The sequence below is a fragment of the Pristis pectinata genome, chromosome 20, assembly GCF_009764475.1.
Source record: "Pristis pectinata isolate sPriPec2 chromosome 20, sPriPec2.1.pri, whole genome shotgun sequence".
In the NCBI taxonomy this organism is placed as follows: Eukaryota; Metazoa; Chordata; class Chondrichthyes; order Rhinopristiformes; family Pristidae; genus Pristis; species Pristis pectinata.
The window spans coordinates 12,951,607-12,972,949 of NC_067424.1; the positions used below are offsets into that span (position 1 = coordinate 12,951,607).

General features: G+C 42.1%; 1 protein-coding gene across 4 annotated transcripts in view; it reads left to right on the forward strand.

Annotated features, from left to right (window-relative positions):
* The window catches only part of kcnd3 (potassium voltage-gated channel, Shal-related subfamily, member 3), a 263,355-nt gene that overhangs the window by 207,832 nt on the left and 34,180 nt on the right, over nt 1-21,343 (forward strand). For all 4 annotated transcript variants that reach the window (XM_052034811.1, XM_052034813.1, XM_052034809.1 and 1 more), the window contains exon 3: nt 16,892-17,054. In XM_052034811.1, coding sequence (XP_051890771.1) covers nt 16,892-17,054 — 163 coding nt within the window. The remainder of the gene's footprint in view (nt 1-16,891; nt 17,055-21,343) is intronic.

Here is a 21,343-nt window from a genome sequence, read left to right on the forward strand (position 1 = left end):
TTACCCCTTCTCTTTCCCCTCCTCTTCCCTCACGACCTGCCCATCACCCACACCTTCCTCCCTCTGGTTCCCCACCTCCTTCCCTTTATTCCAATGTCTACTGACCTTCTTCTGTCAGATTCCATCTTCTTCAGCCTTTTGCCTCTTCACCTCCCAGCTTCTCACATCATTCCCACATTCACCCACCCCCCGCCGCCACCTACCTACCTTCCCCCTCTCACCTGGATTCACCTATCACCGGCCAGCTTGTGCTCCTCCCCCTCCCCCCCCCCCACCCTTTTATACCTCTACCCTTTCCAATCCCGATGAAGGGTCTCAGCCCAAAGCGTTGACTGTTCATTTCCCTCCAGAGATGCTGCCTGACCTGCTGAGTTCCTCCAGCATTTTGTGTGCATCGCTCCACATTTCCAGTATCTGCAGTCTCTCGTGTGTCTCCTGGTTGATTCTTAATTGCCCTTTGAAATGGCCCACTAAATTCAGGGGATTAGTTGAAGGTGGATAATAAATGCTGGCCTTGCAAGCAGCATCCACATCCTGTGAACAAACAAATAAAACCCTAGCTACGATAATTTTATTTTCAATTGATTTACTAATATGATGTGGGTATCACTGACATCCTAATTGCCTTTCAGAAAACGGTGATGACCTGCCTTCTGCAACCACTGTGAGGTTAGGCAATTTTACTCATATTTATCCAATTTACTAATGCAACTGCTTTTACCATCTTTCTGTCCGTGCACTCCAGATTGCAACAACTTGTTGTGTAAAATGCTTTTCTCCTTCCCTTCTTCCCTACCAATAGGTGTCCTCTAGTTACTCACCCTGCTGCCAATGGAAATAGATTCTCCCTATCTAACAAAACACTTCACGTTATAAATGATCCTGATTCCAATAACTGCAAAGGTGATGCAGACCTTAGGTAACCAGAACCTGGAATGTATAACAAAAAATATTACTTAATGACTCAAATGGTTCTGTAAAGATACCACATTCTTTGAAATTATAGTCTGCTGCCTCACCTACAGCTGTTGTTGCCTGGAGAATGGTAATTAGCCAAGAACTCAAAGCCTCTCCCCAGTCAAGTTTCAACCTACTTTCCCTGCAAAGTCCCTCTGTTTTGTATTTCCTCATGCATCCCTGGGTATATCTGAGTTTCTGTGCTGCAGCGATAATGTTAGCTTCTCTTCATTTGGGGCCAACTCACCAAGCAATGGCTGACACCAATTGTGCAGCCAATGACTCTGAAAAATACTGTGCACTGTGACTTACTCTCGTGCTCAAGAACGAACAAAGGTCTGAGCCAGCTGGGGTCTATCACTCATGAATACTGAATAGTTTCCTGATATAGTTCCTTCAGCAGCAGTTTTGTGAGTTGAATCAGGATTTGTGAACTGACAAAGCTTGTTGCGATTAATAGACCCCTCACGTGATGCATTACTCTATTAAGGTTGTTTAAGGTTATGTTTATGAAAGAGGCAACCTTTTCTCCCCCTCTGCCATTCCTTATTCAATGGGCTAACTGCATAATCTGGAGGGCTAGCTGGCCTGCTCCAAGTCCTCTACTGGTATTCCTCTGAAACGGTTACTAGGAGATGGCAAAGAAAGTGGACTATGCTTGAATTTAATGTGGGGGAGGAGTCTGATGTTGGCTCAGATTTTACAATTAACACTGAAGAAAGCGAGTTGGAACTGTATCACATTCTACTGTGAAGACACAAAGTATTGCACTGTGCTTAAAATCAAAACAGACTGTTCTTTTTATTCTAATGGGGCCAACAAATCACATTTGGTTCATTTTATAAGTTGGACATGTACACAAACTATTAGATTTTGGGTACACTGGAATGGTGAACTAGAAATATGGACATGAAGAACTTGCATCCAAATTCCATTATGACTGACAGCAAAAGTACATTAATTTGGAAAGAATAGGTGTGTCGGAAATGAACATCTGCCTCTACATAAGTGTCGGTGAGGCTACGGATTGTGTAAATCCATTGGCTTTACCAATGTCTCTTTAGGGAAGGAAACCTGGTCGATGTGTGATTCAGCCTCCTGAAGCAGATTAGCTAGAATAATTCAATTAGAAGGTCCCCCATCACTTCACAGAACAACCAATGCATGTTGGCTCCAGAAACAAGACCTGCACCCTAAGAGTTAGTGACAACAATCAGTAAGAAATTTCAAGGGGAATCCCTGAAGGCCCAACAGGTAAAGATCAATAATGTGAAAGAAAATCCAGTGTCTGTGAAATATTTTGGGACTGCTGAGGGTGGGACAAAATGTTATTGGTATTGGCATTCATTTATTATTGTCACTTGTACTGAGGTACAGTGTCTTGCATACTGTTCGTACAGATCAATTCATTACACAGTGCATTGAGGTAGTACAGGGTAAAAGCAATAACAGAATACAGAGTAAAGTGTCACAGCTACAGGGAAGTGCAGTGCAGGTAGACAATAAGGTGAAAGGTCATAACAAGGTAGATTGTGAGGTCAAGCATCCATCTCATCATATAAGGAAATAGTATTATCACAGAAGCTGTCCTTGAGCCTAGTGGTACGTGCCCTCAGGCTCCTGTATCTTCTGCCTGATGGGAGAGGAGAAAAAAGAGAATGACCTGGGTGGGTGGGGTCTGTGATTATGCTGGCTGCTTCACCAGGTCAGCGAGAGGTATAGACAGAGTCCATGGAGGGGAGGTTGGTTTCCGTGATGTGCTGGGCTGTATCCACATCTCTCTACAGTTTCTTGCAGTCCCAGGCAAAGCAATTGCCACACCAAGCCATGATGTATCCAGATAGGATGCTTTCTATTGGTGCATTGATAAAAGCTGGCGCGTGTTAAAGGGGACATGCCAAATTTCTTTAGCCTCCTGAGGAAGTAGAGGTGCCGGTGAGCTTTCTTGGCCATGGTATCTACGTGATCGGACCAGGACAGGCTATTGATGATGTTCGCTCCTAGGAACTTGAAGCTCTCAACCCTCTTGACCTCAGCACCATTAATGTAGACAGGTGCACGTACACCACCTCTTTACCTGAAGTCAATGACCAGCTCTTTTGTTTTGCTGACATTGAGGGAAAGGTTGTTGTCAAGTTTGTTCTTTCTTGCACCAGTTTGGAGAAGGTCATTGTTTTAAGAGCTACATGCTCCTGACAGTCAATACAAAAGATGGCCCTGACAATGCTGCTTCCACACCAAGATCCATAACTGATTCTGAACTATTTTTGGTCAGCCAAAATTGAAGCTTTGATTTCTGATCCATAAAAAATAAATCGAAGAAGCTTAATGCTGAAGAGCTAATGGACGATTTTCTTCCCTGAAATGAGGTAGCTGGGGATATAGAATTCTTTTAATGCTCTCACTGACTCAATTCTACGAGGCTACACCTGACCCCTTCTCTCTCAGCCCTATATCGCCCTGATAATGATATATATCAGGGCGATATAGTGCTGAGAGAGAAGGGGTCAGATGTCAGCTTAAATCATCACGTTAAGACAAAGCAATGAAAGGGAATGGAAAGCACCAGCACATATCTCAGGTAAGTCGCTGAGAAGGCAGGGCTGGTGGATAGCTGTCATACTTCTGAACTCCAGTGTGGAGAAGAATATTAAAACTCACATTCTGTGAACAATCTGTACTCTTACCAAACCAATTCCAGGAATCTGCAATACATTATATGATGATTATTAAGGAGACATATCCAATCTATTTATCATTTTACAGAGAAGACTGGGACACAGCCAGAATTCACAATTGAATCACTTCAGAATTTTTTTTATTGTGTGTACATTTTCTCTTACATAGTTCATGCACCCTCAACACTGTCCACCTAACATAGTGTCTCCTCCAACACATCATCCCTCACTTTCACACCCCGTCTGACCCCTCACACTCCTGCCTGTTCCCTCACCCTCATCCTTGTGCTTCCTTCCCTCGCAATCACTCTACAACCCTTCTCCCTCTTGCCTAATCCCTCTCCCTCCTGCCGGATATTTCACCCTCACCGCCTCCCCTCCCTGACCTCTTGCTCTTACATTCCTGCCTGACGCTATATCCTCATCCTCACCATCCTGCCTGATGGGGGTTAAGTAACAACTGTAAGTTAGCCCTTTGTGGAGGTAAGGGGTAAAAGAACCAAAGGGGATTTGTAGGGCTACCTGGGCATAAGGCGGCGAGGGGTGGGACTGAAGGGATGAGTCTGCTGGGAGTGGCATTGGCCTGATTGGCCACTAGCTAATACTATCAGAATCAGGTTTATTATCACCGTCATATGTCGTGAAATTTGTTGTTTTGCAGCAGCAGTACAGTGCAAGACATAAAAATTACTCTAAGTTACAAAAATACATAAATAGTGTAAAAGAGGAATGATGAGGTACTGTTCATGGACCGTTCAGAAATCTGATGGTGGAGGGGAAGAAGCCATTCCGGAAAAGCTGAGTGTAGGTCTTCAGCCTCCTGTACCTCCTCCCTGATGGTAGTAACGTGAAGAGGCATGTCCCAGGTAGTGAGAGTCCCTAATGATGGATGCCACCTTCTTGAGGCACCGCCTCTTGAAGATGTCCTTGATGGTGGGGAGAGTTGTGCCCATGATGAAGCTGGCTGAGTTTACAACCCTCTGCAGCCTCTTTTGATCCTGTGCATTGGAGCCTCCATACCAGGCGGTGATGCAACCAGTCAGAATGCTCTCCACCGTACATCTGTAGAAATTTGCAAGAGTCTTAGCCCTAACATATCTGTGTCATAATAAGTAAGGAATAAGACACTTATCCTTTCCCGTGGACAGGTATGTAAAGCAGAAGGGAATAAAAGGTAGTAGTTTAAAATGAACTAAGCTGGATGTAAGCAATGTGCAGCATTAATATCAACATGGACCAGTTGCACCTCTGGCCTGTAGTGAATTCACCTCCAGTGATTCCATGTAAAATGATTGCTTCATGTGCTGTATGAGATAGTACACAAATCCAACCTCTGCAGTACCTTCATTTTGCTGGACTGATGAATAGAGATAAGGTGAATCCCAGTGAGTGCATTTGGGCACCTGGGTACCACCTGCCAATGGTCAGAGCCAGGACAATGACAAGGCCGAAACTATGATTGAAAAAGTCTGCAGATCCCCTGAAATATAAGGATGCAAAGCATCAGCATTAGGCTTCTATACCTTTGAGTGATTCCAATTCCAATGAAGTGAGAGTTGACAGGCCAAATTAAATGAAACCCAGGCTGAACCATGAGTATCAGCACTGCAGATACTACAGGATGGATAGAAATGTCTCTGTCAATTGGAAAGGAATGCAATAAAAGGTGACTGAATGAGCTGGATATTCAGATAAAGTCTTACCAGCCATGACAAAGGATGAAGCTCAAAACCTTATTGTACTAATATTGCAACACAATTGCAGATTAACAAATGAAATATCCCAGAATTTCCATGAAACCAAGCCTAGAGACAAATAAAAACAGGTTTTGGAAGATTACAGGCACTGAGCATAACTGATATTTCTTATGTTTGTATTACATTTTATTTTACTGATATTCAAATTTTCATTGCTTAGAAACCCTCCATATGGATTTTCTTTGCAGTGTTATCTTTACATATATCTGATACTACTTTGAAACTGTTAGGCCCAATATTCCCCTTGGATCGCAGGAAGGCTCTTCAATCATTGTGTGTTTAAACTCATAGGATACATGGGATCAGCAAGAATTTGGACGGGAGGGACCTACCAAGAATGTCCCATTACTAAACTTATCTAAAATTCTGCTCATGGTCAAGAAGGTGGAGTCATCCTCCTTGTGTGTCCCTTGTGAAAGAGACAAAGAAGGAAGAGGAAAAAAAGTAATTCAAATGCGGTAGCTAAATTATGAATTGCATAATCCTGCAGAGATAACAATTAGATAATTGGCTTATGTGTTGATTTAAGGGGTGAATATTGGCTAAGACACCAAGAGAACTCACCTACTCTTCTTTGAAGTGGTGCTGGGGAAACATTTACATTGGTCAGTGTGATCTGACCAATGAGAAATCTGACAGTGCAGCACTTTCTTGATAATTGAAGATGATAAGTTCAAATTTCTGGACTGGCTCAGTCACCTGACTCAGTGAATCCCCTACCCAGCCGATCAAAGTACCTCCAGTCCAAGAAGAACCTTCAAGTTCCCTCATGAGTTAATGGTGAGTGGTGGAGGTATTGCTCAAATACACTTTTGAACTTATCAAACTTTACCCATCCTCTCCAAATGGTGCTGCTTATTCCTTCAGCTCCATGGACCGAGGAAACTTGTAACACTTCATTCAAGTGTTTGTTCTTTATCTTCAAGTCTTGGAAGAGTCAAATCTATTGCAGGTTTGCAACAGTGTACCAGCTGATTAGCATAGTAACCTTGTCTGATTCTTCTCTTCCTTGGCTATCAAGAATTGAAGGCAGTAACTACATTTCTTCTTGGCCTAAGTCAACAGCTCAGCACAGACCAAGGACAGAAATAACTTTTATTAGATTGTAATCCAAAAGCAAGATACAGTAGATGGTTGAAAACAGGAATTGCAGGAAATATTAAGCAGGTTGATGCTGCCTGATCTGCTAAGTATTTTCAGCACTTTGTTATCTTATTTCACTCGACTGAGTCATTTGTAGATTTGTTCCCTTTTGTTTTGGTTAGATCTCATTCAAGGATGAGATAAAGAGGCAGATCACACAAAATGGATCAATGTTAGCCTTTTGCATCTCTCTTCAAACAAAGTACCTGGTTGATCCTGTGAAAAGTCAAAAAGTAAACCAACTGTTTCAATGTGCTCTAAGTCTATTTCCCAACGAGACAAAGCCACATTTAGTTTAGCAGTCATTAGTAATTTCTCTCATATAGGACACAGGATGGCTAATGTGGGAGTTGGCAAGATGAATCACTCTTTCCTGAGGCTAGATTGAGGCATTTGGTTGAAATGAAGTAATGGGAGCTTTGCTCTGTATCCAAGGCCTTCTTGATGAATGTGCTTGTTTAAAGAGATGATACCAGGTTCTCATGCCAAAGAGAGATCCACATCCCTTGACTTGACAACCAAATGGCACTTCCACCCAGCAAAAAAAGTTTCAAGGAAAGGGCACGTCCATCCTCAGGTCTGCTTATATCAGACATATGTCCACTCATAGGGCAAGCTTACCCAAATAGCCTATAAATTGCAAGGGTTCACTAATACAAAAGGGCAATATACCCACTCATCACATAAGGGATAACTTTTCACAAATACACCATAAGTTTATCCCAATAGCCCCATTAATGGTGTAAGCAAATGCTCCACAATGGACAAGGTTAAATAAAGGACAAAGTTACCAAATTAACCATAAAGTGTTAGACTTAGAAACGTCTATCAAGACAATTTCTCAAACCCCCAGGTCAGGAATTGGATGATAATTACCAGAATAATTAGTCCTGAACTATTGGACCAACATTTACTTCCTACTTTGCCATACCTCAACATTAGCTGCCACCGTCAGCACAGAGTGACTCCACCCACCATTAATGCCCCCGCCCCACTCGCTCCTTTTAAACACAAGATGATCTTGAGATGCAAATCCATTGGGTCTGAGTTAAAACCCAAACAGGAGCTCCTGATACAGTGTGACACACCACACCTCACCTGTGTGAGTGATGGGAAAAATCATTTTAACAGAAGTTTAATTTTTGTACATTTTTTTTAGACATGATGTCAACTGTGCTCTGTGTAAACATTAATTAAATTGTAAAAGGGATCAAAGCAGAGGGAAGGTATTACAGGCTGATCAGTATTCAACAGCTGCAAGTGTTTAGGGATGAGCAGAGCCAGCAGATGGTGGTTTCTCCATTGTTACTCTTACCAGTGAGAGGAACTCACAGCCAATCCATAGAACTGAATCTCTCCCTCTACACAGAGGCAGCAAAAAATTTTAAAATAATACATTTTGGAGAAAACAATTAAAACAAAAAGGAAAGAGGATGAAAGAAAGAAACGTGTTCTCACAAAGTGCTTTTGAAAACTTCAGAACACTTGAAAGAGTTTTAGTAAACATAGAATCATATAGCACTGAAACAGGCCATTTGGCCCACCGAGTCCGCTCTAACCATCATGCACATATTTACACTCATTCCATTTTATTCTCCTCATATTCCCATCAACTACCCCAAGATTTTACCATTCACATACATAATAGGGGAAATTTACAGTGGTTAAGTACCTAGCAGTCTGCACAACTTTGGGAAGTGGGAGGAAACAGGAGCACTTGGAGGAAACCTACATGGTCACAGGGAGAACGTGCAAACTCCACACAGACAGCACCGGATATCAGGATAGAACCTGGGTCACAGAAGCTGTGAGTCAGCAGCTCCACTAGCTGTGCCGCTGAGCTGTCCTTTATATCCAGTGAAGTCTTTGGAGTGGATTAATTGGAGGAGCTCCTATTTCAGGAAGATAAGCTGCCAACTGTTTATAGCAGTTAAATAAGGCTACTCCTGCCATTACCTCCCCTGCCTGGCATCTCTGCGACTTCAGCTCAGTTTGACAAATTCACTTTCCCTGTGTTGGGTTTCACCCACGAGGTGTAGTTTGGTTTGTTCTTAAATTCTCAATATGTGCTTCTGACAAAGTTCCTGACAGGAGAAGAGTTTGAGAAGATTCAGTCCAGATGAAGGGGTTCACCGTGAAACTTTGACTGTCTATTTTGCTCCACAGATGCTGCCTGACCTGTTGAGTTCCTCCTGCAGTTTGTTTTTTGCTGCAGTTAAATAAGGTTCCTCCAATACATCTGAACAATCTATGTCACTCATTAAAGGATTGTGCAAATATGTATACATGTTTTTAATTTCATTAAAACATACTGTATATAAGCTGTCCCCAGGTTATGAATGTCCAACTTATGGACACGCGTACATACAAATAAGCTCACATTCTATCATTAAGTTCAAAAGTCCAATATACGTACATATGTTCGTTCCTACGGACAACAGAATTAGTTTCCTCTCTCTCTCTCTCTCCACTTTTAGTAATTTTTCTTTCTTATTAGTCATAAGTGCTTTTGATGTCATTCATTGCAATACTGTGGAGGTATGATTATTATATCTAGTGATTTTTGTGTATTTTCCAACATGGACAAAATCAACTTAAGGACATCTGTAAAACGGAACCCATCTGTTACTCAGGGACGGACTGTATACACAAATATCACGTAAAGACAGATATCACTGCCAGTGCCGTTCCAAAAAATGCATTTCTTTTGAACAAACCCTTTTTAAGTAACACAAAAATATAGACCAGAAACTCTAATATCTTACAAAGGATTAGACAACAGTCTTACGTCGTGGCCTTTTCCCAATCGAGCTTTGTATTGCTGCACCTCATTTAAATACATCCAACAGCGTTTAGTCAAGTATCCTGGAGTGCACTATCATTCACTACACATGCTTGTGGACATTGTTTCAGCCATAAGACCAGTAGCCTTTGGATGGACCATAGGGCTTTTTTGACTGAGCTGATGAGTTTCCAACTGTAGCTGATGTTTGCCTCCATACTTTATATGTCTCCAAACTTTATAAGATTGGCTACAAGATTCAAGATGCAATGTGGTGACTTGTTACAAGCTGCTCCCTGCAGATCTACTCATTACTTTTATTTACCAATCTGCACTCTAGGAAAAATAGTCTATCGAGCTTTTAGGGATGAACCAAGATAGATACCAATGCATTTTCTCTCCACACCCTCCATTGTCCAGTGTAGGTGCTTAGTCAGGGTTTCCGGACTTGAGCTATTAAGCAGCACTGTGCATTTAACTTGCTTAACCACACAGAATATTAACATTAAAATGACATTGAACTGTTTAGTTTAAGATTTTATTTAAGATTAAAATTACATTTATAAGCTAATTTCTCAACTGAATGCTCTTGGGGCTCAAACTGGAAAACTGAAACCACACACACCTTGATTGTTGATTTGCTTAACAGAATTGATGAGAAACTAGGCTGACTGGGTAACTGGTCCAGTAGCACAAGATTTTTCATGCATGACAATTCAGGTGTGGCTGCCACTAGATACTGGATATGCCTTCTTCTCCTTAATTTTACCGCATAAATCAAATCCAGCAACTCCATGACACATACACATCCACCAAACCACCCCCCCCCCCAAAACCCTCAACACACCCATCAACCATTTGCATTTCTCAGAAACAAAAAGGAAGCAAGTGCCATAGCAATTTTTTGTGGCCTCAGTCAGTGATGTGCAGCCACTGATTTCAAGGTGATAAACACAACAGAGTCTCACAAGGAACAAAGCAGTTCAAGAAAATGAGAATCCAAAAAACTACAGATGCTGGAAATCAGAAATAAAAGGAGAAAATGACGCAAAACATTCAGCAGGTCAGCGGCATCTTGGAAGGGAGAAACAGAGTTAATATTTTAGATGAAAGACTCTTCATCAGACTCTTCAACCTGAAGAGTTAACTCTGTTTCTCTTTCCACAGATGCTGCCTGACCAGCTGAGCATTTCCAGGATTTTCTGCTTTTATTTCTTTACTTATATTGTACTTTTACAACCCAAAATATCCAAAATTGAAATCTGATCATTTTCAATGAGCATTTGAAAAAAAAAACCTCGAAAGAGACCAAAATAAATAGAAAACCCAATTGTCCATCAAAGGCCACAGCCTCTCACCTCCACACATGAATCCAGTCCCATACTTCTGAGATGTTGTTGGTGTTAGGTGTGATGTTCAACAGTACAGATTCACTATCCTAGATGCACAGCCTCTATAAGGAGAGGGTAGTTAATGCGACCTTACTAATTTCAATAAAACCCAGGAATATCCTGACAAAAGGTATTTGTAAGACAAAGAGATACAAGTAAGTCGAATGGTCCACCTTGCTATTCCCCCATCTTAAATATTACATCCACCACCCCTGTCAAGTATTTGATATGACACTGAATAATGTGGAATTGGGTAAGGTAAGGGTTAAAATAAATCAAGCAGTGCTACTTCACATGGACAATGCAGGAAGAGCAGCACTGAACAAAGAAACAGATTGCTCCAGGAACCATGACAGCAAAGCAACTTTGAAAGAATGCAGAAGAGGTAACAATGAATCAGATGCAAACATACCCTGAGTGAGTGATGTGTCCAGTTGGTCTTTGTTAAGAAAAATTGCAATATGAGCCCATGTTATTATCATATACAAATTCCTCTTCAAAGCCACAATAAAGACAAGGGACCTATAAATAATAGGAATGCTGGCAACAAAATATAGAATACTGGAATTGTTGCAACACCATAGGAGGCTGTTCAGTCCATCGAGTTCATTTTAGCTCCTTGTAAACCAATCTGTCAATCCCATTCCCTGCAATGTCCTCACATCCCTGTAAATTATCTTCTCTCCAGTGCCTATCCAATTCCCTTTTGAAAGCATGATTGACTACTCCCACTCATCTTTTCTTATGTCGTTATGGGCATGGAGCATTTGGGTCATAATCATACTGAATGGTGGCACTGGTTTGAGCGGTTGAGTAACCTATTTCTGCTCTTTCTTACATTCTTATGTTCTTTTGTTGACTGTTTCCATCACCCTCACAGGCAGTGAGTTACAATCAAACCACTCTCTTCATAAAAGGTTTGACCTCACAATCCCCTTGTGACCTTTGCCCATCACTTTGAATCTGTATCCCCTGTATCTAGTAGACCTCCACCAAATCTCTTCTCAACCTTCTTTGCGCCTAGCAGAACAACCCTGGCTTCTCTAGTCTAACCTTTTGACTGCAATTCCTCATCCCTAGAACCACTCTACGAAAGCACTCATGGCCTCACGATATCCCAGCATGCTTTGCAGACAGTTGAGGTAAAGTCCAGTCATCGTTGTGCTGTAGGAAAGTAGGAAATCTACTTGCGCACAGCAAGATCCCACAAGCAACCATGAGGAAAACGACCTCGTAATAGGCAGATCGCTCTCACAGTGGTTCCATGGTAATTAGTATGCATGGTGGTGGGTTCCAGATTCACACACATGCAATGTGGGGTACAAAACACGTTAGATGTCAGATGTAGATGCACTTGTCACTTGCCGCTGAGCCCAGGGGTATTCTATAGAACTGAATCAAGGGGCCTCCAGTTTTAAGCCAGCCAGTGCTGATACATCTATTGAAGCCCCATCCTTTGAACAGGATTGGCGAACTTCATTTACAAGATAAGTCGGGTGGGTCACTTGTTTTCTCTTACTTTGTAGTAATAAATAAGAATGTTTTTAATTAATTCACATCAGCTACATAATTTATTACATTTTAATATATCATTAATAATTCTAATGTACTTAATTATTTATATGTTGTTCAACTGTTTCTGCACATCACTGATCATCAGAGGCACTTGGAAACACTGGAAAAGGCCTTTGATAGCATAAGCTGTCAGAAGGCCATCAAAGTGGTCCATGTGGTCTTACTCATTGCCACCTGCTTCCTAGTCACCATTTGGGGATCACACTGCCTCACAGAACAGGGGAGGCAGTGAGACCCACAGTGGAACCCACGGAGCCACGAAAGGTTCAGTGTGCATGGGGGCAAGTGTGAGCCACAAGTCAGGTTCAGCTCATTGTGACTTTTAGGTATCAGTGGAGGGATTGATATTGACCAGGGGCACAGGGGAGAACTCAACAATGCTGAAGGAACTCAACAGGCCAGGCAGCGTCCGTGGAGAAAAGCAGGCGGTCAACGTTGACCGCCTGCTTTTCTCCACGGATGCTGCCTGGCCTGCTGCATTCCTCCAGCAGCATCGTGTTTTTCATCTAAATTCCAGAATCTGCAGCCCTTTGTTTCTCTAGGGGAGAACTCACGTGTTTTTCTTTGAAATAACTCCTGTGTATTTTGAGCATAAGCCTAGATTTTCTGCTCAGGTCCCTGGAAAAACCTATCAAACTCTTATTATAAGTTTCCACATAATGTAAGCAGAGGCAAAGAGAATTGTATGAGTCCCTCTGAGCCAAGCTCTTGTCAGAGGGCTGGTCAGATGTGAGGACAAGGAGAGATTATCTGATTGTGTGGTTAATGGCTTCCACTAAAGAGGAGTAAAATCATCATTCTGCCAGATGGACCTTCTGCAGAAAAGCACAGCCTTTGGTATATGAACTATACAAGTATCAAATAGATCTTATGGCTTAGCGATGAATAATTTTAGATTACAGAGAGACCACTATCTTATTTCACATAGAAATCTCAGCACCAACCCCCACCTCCCCTGGCCCTGCAACTGCATTCAGAGATTGGAAGATGAGGCCAGCGAGAGCAAATAGGTGGACAGAGAAAATAGGAAACAGAGATGAACAAAAGAATGGAGCGTAAAGAACATCTCTGTCCCTTGTGATTTTATACACCTCAATTACCTCTCTCTCCAAATCAAAGAAGGTGAAATAAATCCTTGCAAATGAAGTTCTCCAGTACTGGCAGTATCCTTTTAAACCACCTCTGTACCCTCTTTTAAGTAATGTTATCCTTCCTGTAATGTGGTGACAAGAACTGTAGCTGTGACCTAATTAATGTTTTATACAGTTCCTGCTTTTCCCTCCTGGTCTTTTAATCTGTGCTTGGCCAGTAAATGAAAGCATCACATGTGTCTTCTTAACCAACTGACCTACTTGTTCTGTGGGATCTAAGGAAAGGTAATCTAAGGTCACTTGGTTCCTCTGCACTTCTAACTATCCTATCACATATTGTGAATTCCCCTGTTGTTTGCCTTTATCATGAACACTACCTCACAATTCTCAGAGCAAAATTCCACTGCCACTTGAGTGCCCATCTAATTAGCCCATTGATCCCTGTCTACGGCTATCAACCCCACAGCCATTTTTTATGTCATCAGCATTCTTAATAATGCATTTGTGAAAATCATTGAAATACGCCATAAAAATCAGGGGTACCTAGCCATGAGGACCCATTGCTTCCTGCTATTTAGCAAAACTTGCCATTTTACTAAGATCCCATGATCTTTACACTACTGACCAAACTATAATGGTCAATTTTGAGTTGGGAGACTGTGACTCATGGATTGCTATGGGGATCTATGCTGGGTCTCCAGTTGTTCTATACCAATCATTTGGATGAGGTGACCAAGTACAATATATCCAACAAAGCTGGGTGCCAGTATTGATTGTAAGGAGATGCAGAGAGAATTCATTTCCTATATGCCCAGGCTAAGTGAATGTGCAAGCACATGGCAGATGGAGTATAATGTGGAGGTCATCCACATTGACAGAAAAAATATAAAAGCATGGTATTTTCTAAGTAGTGAAAGGCTGAAAGGTATTGGAGTTTAGAGGAACACGAGTCACTGAACGTTAATGTATTGATACAACAAGCAGTTAGGAAAACAAATGGTATATTGGGCTTTATTGCAAGGGTTTGTAAGTACAAGAGTAAAGTCATCTTATAGGGTCTTGGTGAGACTGCACTTGGATTATTGCATACAGCTCTGGTCTTCCTATCTAAGCAAGGATATACTTACGATAAAAGACAGATTTGGCCTGTGAGGAAAAATTAAGTAGATTGAGCGTGTACTCCCTAGGGTTTAGAATAATGAGAGGTGATTTTCTTGAAATGTACAAAATTCTTATGGGGATTGACCGGGTAGAAACAGAAGTGATTTTTCCCCTGGCTAGTGTGTCTAGAACCAGGGGTCACAGTCCAACATAAGCACTTGGCCATTCAAGATTGAACTGTGAAGTAATTTCTTCAACTAGGGGACTCCAAATTTTTGGAATTATTTACCCAAGAGCATAATGAAGTCTTAGTCACTGAGTGCGTTCAGGATAGATGATGACAATCTTTTACTTATTCAAGGAACAAGTGGATAAGGATTTGGCCATGATGTGAAAGATAAGCTATGATCTTATTGAATGGTGGAACAGTCACAAGGGGCCAAATGGTCTACTCCTGCTTCTATGTATTTTTTGATGTGTTCTTATCATGATCTTGTCAGAAACCCTGCTAAGATCCATGTAGACTGCACCTAAGTTGCATGGGGAATGATAGAGTGACACAGAACAAAGGAGCTACCTGTTTCTGTGCACATCTCTGAATCCTGCAATGCCACCACAGTTCAAAGGTAGAAATTCAGAGAAAATTCAAGACCAAAAGCAATCATTTCAAAGCTGTCACCAAAAGAATTTCAGAATTTGTAAAAGTAATTGGTGGATTGTGGTGGGGGAGCAGAGAAATGGAGATGGGAGTAATTTCTTTTGACAGATGTAAATGAAGCATGTGCACACTGACACAAAGCTTACAAGACACCTACAGGGTGTTTCGACATTGAATTTGCTTTTAAAAGGCAAATTGTTGTTAATTGGGGGTCAGAACCCAGTCAACAAGCGACCTGGATCCTGAGCTGAATTAAAGCCACAGCTCCTGCTAACACAAAATCTAGGAACATCAGAGACTATAAATTAAACCACAGCAGCTGTCATGATTCTATCGCCCTACTTAGAATCCCAGCAAAAATCTATGAGGATCTTGTCATATCTGAGGAAGAGATAAGACCAGGCAGTAATGAAAATAGAGAGCAGGGTTATATTTCACATCCTCAGAAGGGGTAGAATCATATTGAGGACTTTGGATAGTTTACATCCAGAATAGGAGAGACCCAGGAATGTGTTTCAAATTGGAGTCTACTCAAGGAATTCCTGTGCTTTATATGTAGAGTAAATGATATTGACCAGTGAGGTATAGCATCCAGTATGGGGTAGTTTGTATATTGATGAGGTCTGAATTTTTTTATTTTTATTTTTGGTTCATTTGGGAGAGTTTTTTCGGCTATTATCATTGTTCGGCAAAATTCAATATTTTCAGCTACTAGTAAAAATCTTCAGACAAATTCATCATCTTTTGGGCTCACAGGGGTCCCCAGGACTGGATAGGTCTGTAGATGAATGGTATGAGCAGGCAGAGCCTAATAAAGAAAATCCTGAGGAAATAACCCCTCAAAGATTAATGAATTTATGGATTTACTTGTCGTCATTCTTGGGGTATGAACATCATCATTAAGGCCAGACTTTAAGAATGGTGTGTTGGGTCCTTCCTTGAACCATTACAGTGCATATGGTGAAGGTGTTCTCACAGTATTGTTGGGTGGGGTTTCAGGATTCTGACCTGGTGACAATGAACAAACTTAAAAAAACTTTTTGAGTGTGTGATTTGAAGGGGAATTTGTAGTTGCTGGTATTCCCAGCCATCTGATGACCTTGTCCTTCTGAATCTCAGAGAATGTGGGTTTGAGATGCCTCACAGATACCTCAGCAGGTCATATCTTGTAAACGGTACATGTTCTAGCCAGAGTGTTCTGGTAGTGGATGGTGGTGAAGAGGCTGCAGATTAAACGTGCTGCCTTGTGCTGGTCAGTGTCAACCTTCTTGAGTGTGGCAATAGCTGGCCCCACTAGCCAAGTGGTGCATATTCCATTGTGGTCCAGACTTGTGTGGTTTTGAGGAGTTAGGAGCTAAGGCATAACTATCTTCAAGAAATAAATAGAATATATTTCTAGATTATATATATTTCTAGAGGCTAGTGTGACACTATTACAGTGCCAGTGACCCAGGTTCAATTCCAGCCACTGTCTGTAAAGAGTATGTACATTCTCCCCGTGTCTGCGTGGGTTTCCTCTGGGTGCTCCGGTTTCCTCCCACATTCCAAAGACATACAGGTTAGGAAGCTGTGGGCATGCTATGTTGGCACCGGAAGTGTGGCGACACTTGCGGGCTGTCCCCAGAACACCCCACATAAAAGATGCATTTCACTGTGTGTTTCGATGTACATGTGACTAATAAAGATATCTTAATCTTAATCTTAAATATTGAAGAAGTGAGTTGCTCTGTTAAAATGCCCTCTTTGTTGCTCTTGTAGCTATGGTGATATGGTACCAAAGACAATTGCCGGGAAGATCTTCGGCTCCATCTGCTCCTTGAGTGGCGTCCTGGTGATTGCTCTGCCTGTCCCGGTCATCGTTTCCAACTTCAGCAGAATCTACCATCAGAACCAGCGGGCAGACAAGCGGAGAGCACAAAAGGTAAATGCCATCAATCAGCCCGTTCCCATGGCAATTCACACCTTTCCCTCACCATGGGCCTAAAAGAATTGAGTGGCTAAATTAAAAGTCATGACAGACAAATTTGTCATCCCCCTCCAGCCTCAACACAGCAACGAGCTCCAAGATTCTACCCTCTCTCTACTTTAAGCCCGTTCCTGCTGGCAGGTGTTTTTTTAGACAGATTCCCACCAGAGAGCAGGCATTGAACAGTAAGACAAACCATCAGCCTCCCAACACTATTCTATGATTCAGACAGATTGAGTCTGAAGGGTGATTTGGTAGAGGCCATGGTAGGGTAAATGTACTTGTGGGAAGGTCAGGACAAGGAGCCAGGAATGTAAGATAACTACTGGTAAATTTAGTCAGGAATATCAGCAAAACTTCTGCCGTTAGAATATGAGGCTCCCTTATGACAAGGGTTAATCAAAGCAAAGAGCACAAATTTTAAGGAGAAGCCTGATGCACTCAAGAGAGAGAAATTAATAAAAAAATGTATTGATCCAGTAGGACAAAGAGAGTTGGAAGGAGGTTCATGTGGATCATAAACACCAAAATGCCATGCTTGATCTGTAGCTTGTTTCCAGCTTTGGTCAGGGAGCTATGGGATATAAGACCTCACTTACCAGTTAGAGTTTGGAAGTGAAGGGATGGTCAAGGGATGAGGCATCTTTCTTGCTCTATTTCTGTGGTCTCAGAGATGACACTCCTGTTTCAATCTGGGTTTGCAAATAAGAATGCAGAAGTTCCCTTGCCACCTTCTGAGCACCATCAGGTCCCTCAAGGTATGGATCCTTTTGCATACTTTTCTACCTTCTACCACTATTGGGTGGCTGGGCTGACTGCATATTGCATCAGAAGGTCTTTGGGTGTCAATATGGAAGAGCACTAGTCCTTCACCATTCCCATACCATCTCCCCTCCACTTGTGTGGGGAGGACTGGCAAGTAGATGGTCATGTGACAGAACCTCCAGGAATGGGTCAGATACAGAAGCAATGAACTGATGTCATCTATCCAGTTAAAACCATAAGTTACAGAGCTGTGTTGCCAGTCATCATTAACTAATATGTCTTCCATCCCTTGCCCATTTCTCTCTTCACAGCCCTAATCTATTCTAAACTGTGTTGTTTTCCCAATCATATTTTGCCTTCATCTCATCTACTCCCAAATGCCAAACTCAGTGCCAAGAGCCAATCAGGTGGGAAGGGCTTATGCAACTATTTGTGTCTGTGCTGACTCTTTGGAAGATCTATCCAATTAGTTTCACCTCCTAACTCTTTCCCTGCAATCTGTTTCCTTTCCAACCATTTATTCAATTGAGTTTTACAAACATATGAATGAATCTGCCTTCCCCACCTTTTCAGGCAATTCTCAATCTGACTAAATAATAGAATAGTCCTGAGAGATTCTGGATCACAATGACTCATTTTGTGAGAGTATTATCTCCTCATCACTCTGCCCCTGGCAGTGGCTGTCTGAGCCATCTTACATGTCAGCAATGTTGTTATTGAGAATTACAAGAGTTCCCTACTTTATATTCAGCTGTGCTTTGAACTGTCAATTTGGCTCATTGCTCGCAATCTCACCTCTGGATTATGTGCTCAAGACCAGGAATGGATTCTTAAACACTTTATCCAGGTGAACGTTAGCATGCTTGTCTGAGAAACTGCACCACATAAACTTGGACAGCATTCACAGCACAGAAGTAGGTTATTCTGGACAACTGGATGTGCTTCACGTAAACCTGCTCATGCTTTACTTCATCTCAACCTGTCAGCAGAACCATCTGCCCCTTAAATGCACCTTTCCTGTTAGCCTCAACAGCACCATGAGGGAGAAAGTTCCAGGCTCATTATTTTTATTATTAACTCCCTTGGATGGTACAATGTAGAGCTGCTGCCTCACAGCTCCTGTGACCTGGGTTCGTTCCTGACCTCCAGCGCTATCTGGGTGGAGGTTATACATTCTCACTTTGACCGCGTAGGTTTCTATGTTCGAGGTGTCTCCCACAACGCGCAGGTTGATAGGTTAAAAAGCTAAAAAGTTGAGTTCATTGTCACATGTATGCACAAGTGCAATGAAAAACTTACTGCAGCAGCATTATAGACACATAGCATCAGATACACAACATTCACAAGAAGAGATTAATTATACATAAATTATAGAAAATTATACAAAAAAGCACACAATTAGAACAAAAACAAGAAAACCGAAGTTCATTGTAGTGCAAAGTGGTCAAAGTGTGGCAATACTGAGGTAATGATTAGCATTGTGCAGGTCAGTTCAAGAACCAAATGGTTGAAGGGAAGTAGCTGTTCTTGAACCTGGTGGTGTTGGACTTCAGGCTTCTGTACCTCCTGCCCGATGGTAGCTGCGAGAAGATGGAAAGGCCCAGATGGTGGGGGTCTTTGATGATGGATGTTGCCTTCTTGAGGCAGTGCATTATGTAGATACTTTCGATGGTGGGGAGGGATTTGCTCGTGATGTATTGGGCTGAGTCCACCACTCTCTGTAGCTTGTGATGTTCTTGCATATTCAAATTGCCATACCAGACCATGGTGCAACCAGTCAGTGGTTAATTAGCCACTGTTGATGTCTGCAGGTAAGGCTTAGAATTGGGGGAAGCTGATGGGAGCATGGGTGGAATAAAGTGGGATTAGTCTAAATGAATTCTTGTTGGTCAGCACAGAATCGATGGGCCAAAGGGCCTGTTTCCGTCCTGTATAACTCTCTGACATATTTAAGGCTCCAATTTTGGGATCTGCTTCACCTAAGGCTTAGATTATAGTACAAATTTACGGGATTGAATGGCCTGCTCCTGTTCTTATATTCCTTAACTAATATGTCACCCCTCAGCCTTTGCTTCTTTAGAGCAAACAATCCCAAACTGTTTAATCATTCAGGAATCTGAATGAAATGCACTCAGACCCCATCTGTATTCCAAAACACAGATTCCAGGATTCATCTTAAAAGAAAGAAATAAAAATCATTACCATAGCATTTTTTCTCTGTCTCTCACAGCAATTTGCACATAACCAAGACAGGGAAGTACAACAGCCAATTCATCCAACTATTCTGTTTATAATGATATTGGTTATACGTCTATGAAAATACGAACATGCCAATTAGGAACAGAGTGAGCCATTCGACCCCTTGAGCCTACTCCATTACTCAATAAGGTCATGACTGGTATGACTGTAACCCCAACTGCACACTCCCGCCTACCCCCAGTAACTTTTCATCCCCTTGCTTATCAAGAACTTAACTACCTCTGTCTTAAAAAATTCAAAGACTCCACCTCCTCCACCCTTTGAGAAAGACTTCCAAAGAACCATGACCCTCAAGAAAGATTTTCACTTCATCTCTGTCTTAGATGGACAACTCCTTATTTTTAAACAGTGACCCCCACTTCTAGGTTCTCCCACAAAGAAGCATTATCACATACAGCCTATCAGTGATCTTATGGTTGTTAGGATAAATGTCAGAACAACAGACTGAACTCATCCACTGTTCTTCAAAATGATACCAATGAACCTGTTACACCTATGTGTGGGAGCCGATGGAGTCTTGTTTCCACATCCAAATAATGAAAACTTTGATCGTGCAGCGCTCCCTCTGTACCTTACAGGGAATGTGAACCAAGATACCATTATCAAGTTTGTGGAATGGCAAGTCAGCACATATTGGCTGCAGTGCCCATAAAATGTATTGCAATTACTCACCCAAGCTACTCTGATAGTCCCTCTGAAGTCCACAATCTCTAACACAAAAAATGACAAAGGCAGAGACACAAGAGATTCTGCAGATGCTGGAATCTGGAGCAATACACAAAAAGTGCTGGAGAAACTCAACAGGTCAGGCAGCATCCATGGAAGGAAATAAACGTTTCGGCCCAAGACCCTTCATCGGGACTACATCAATGGTGCTGGAGTCAAGAGGGTTGAGAGCTTCAAGTTCCTGAGAGTGAACATCACCAACAGCCTGTCCTGGTCAAATCACATAGAAGCCACGGCCAAGAAAGCTCACCAGCGCCTCTACTTCCTCAGGAGGCTAAAGAAATTTGGTTTGTCCCCTTTGACTCTGACCAACTTTTACAGATGCACCATAGAAAGCATCCTATCTGGATGTACCACGGCTTGGTACAGCAACTGCTCTGCCCAGGACCGCAAGAAACTGCAGAGAGTTGTGGACACAGCCCAGTGCATTACGGACACCAGCTTCCCCTCCTTGGACTCTGTCTTTACCTCTCATTGTCTTGGTGAAGCAGCCA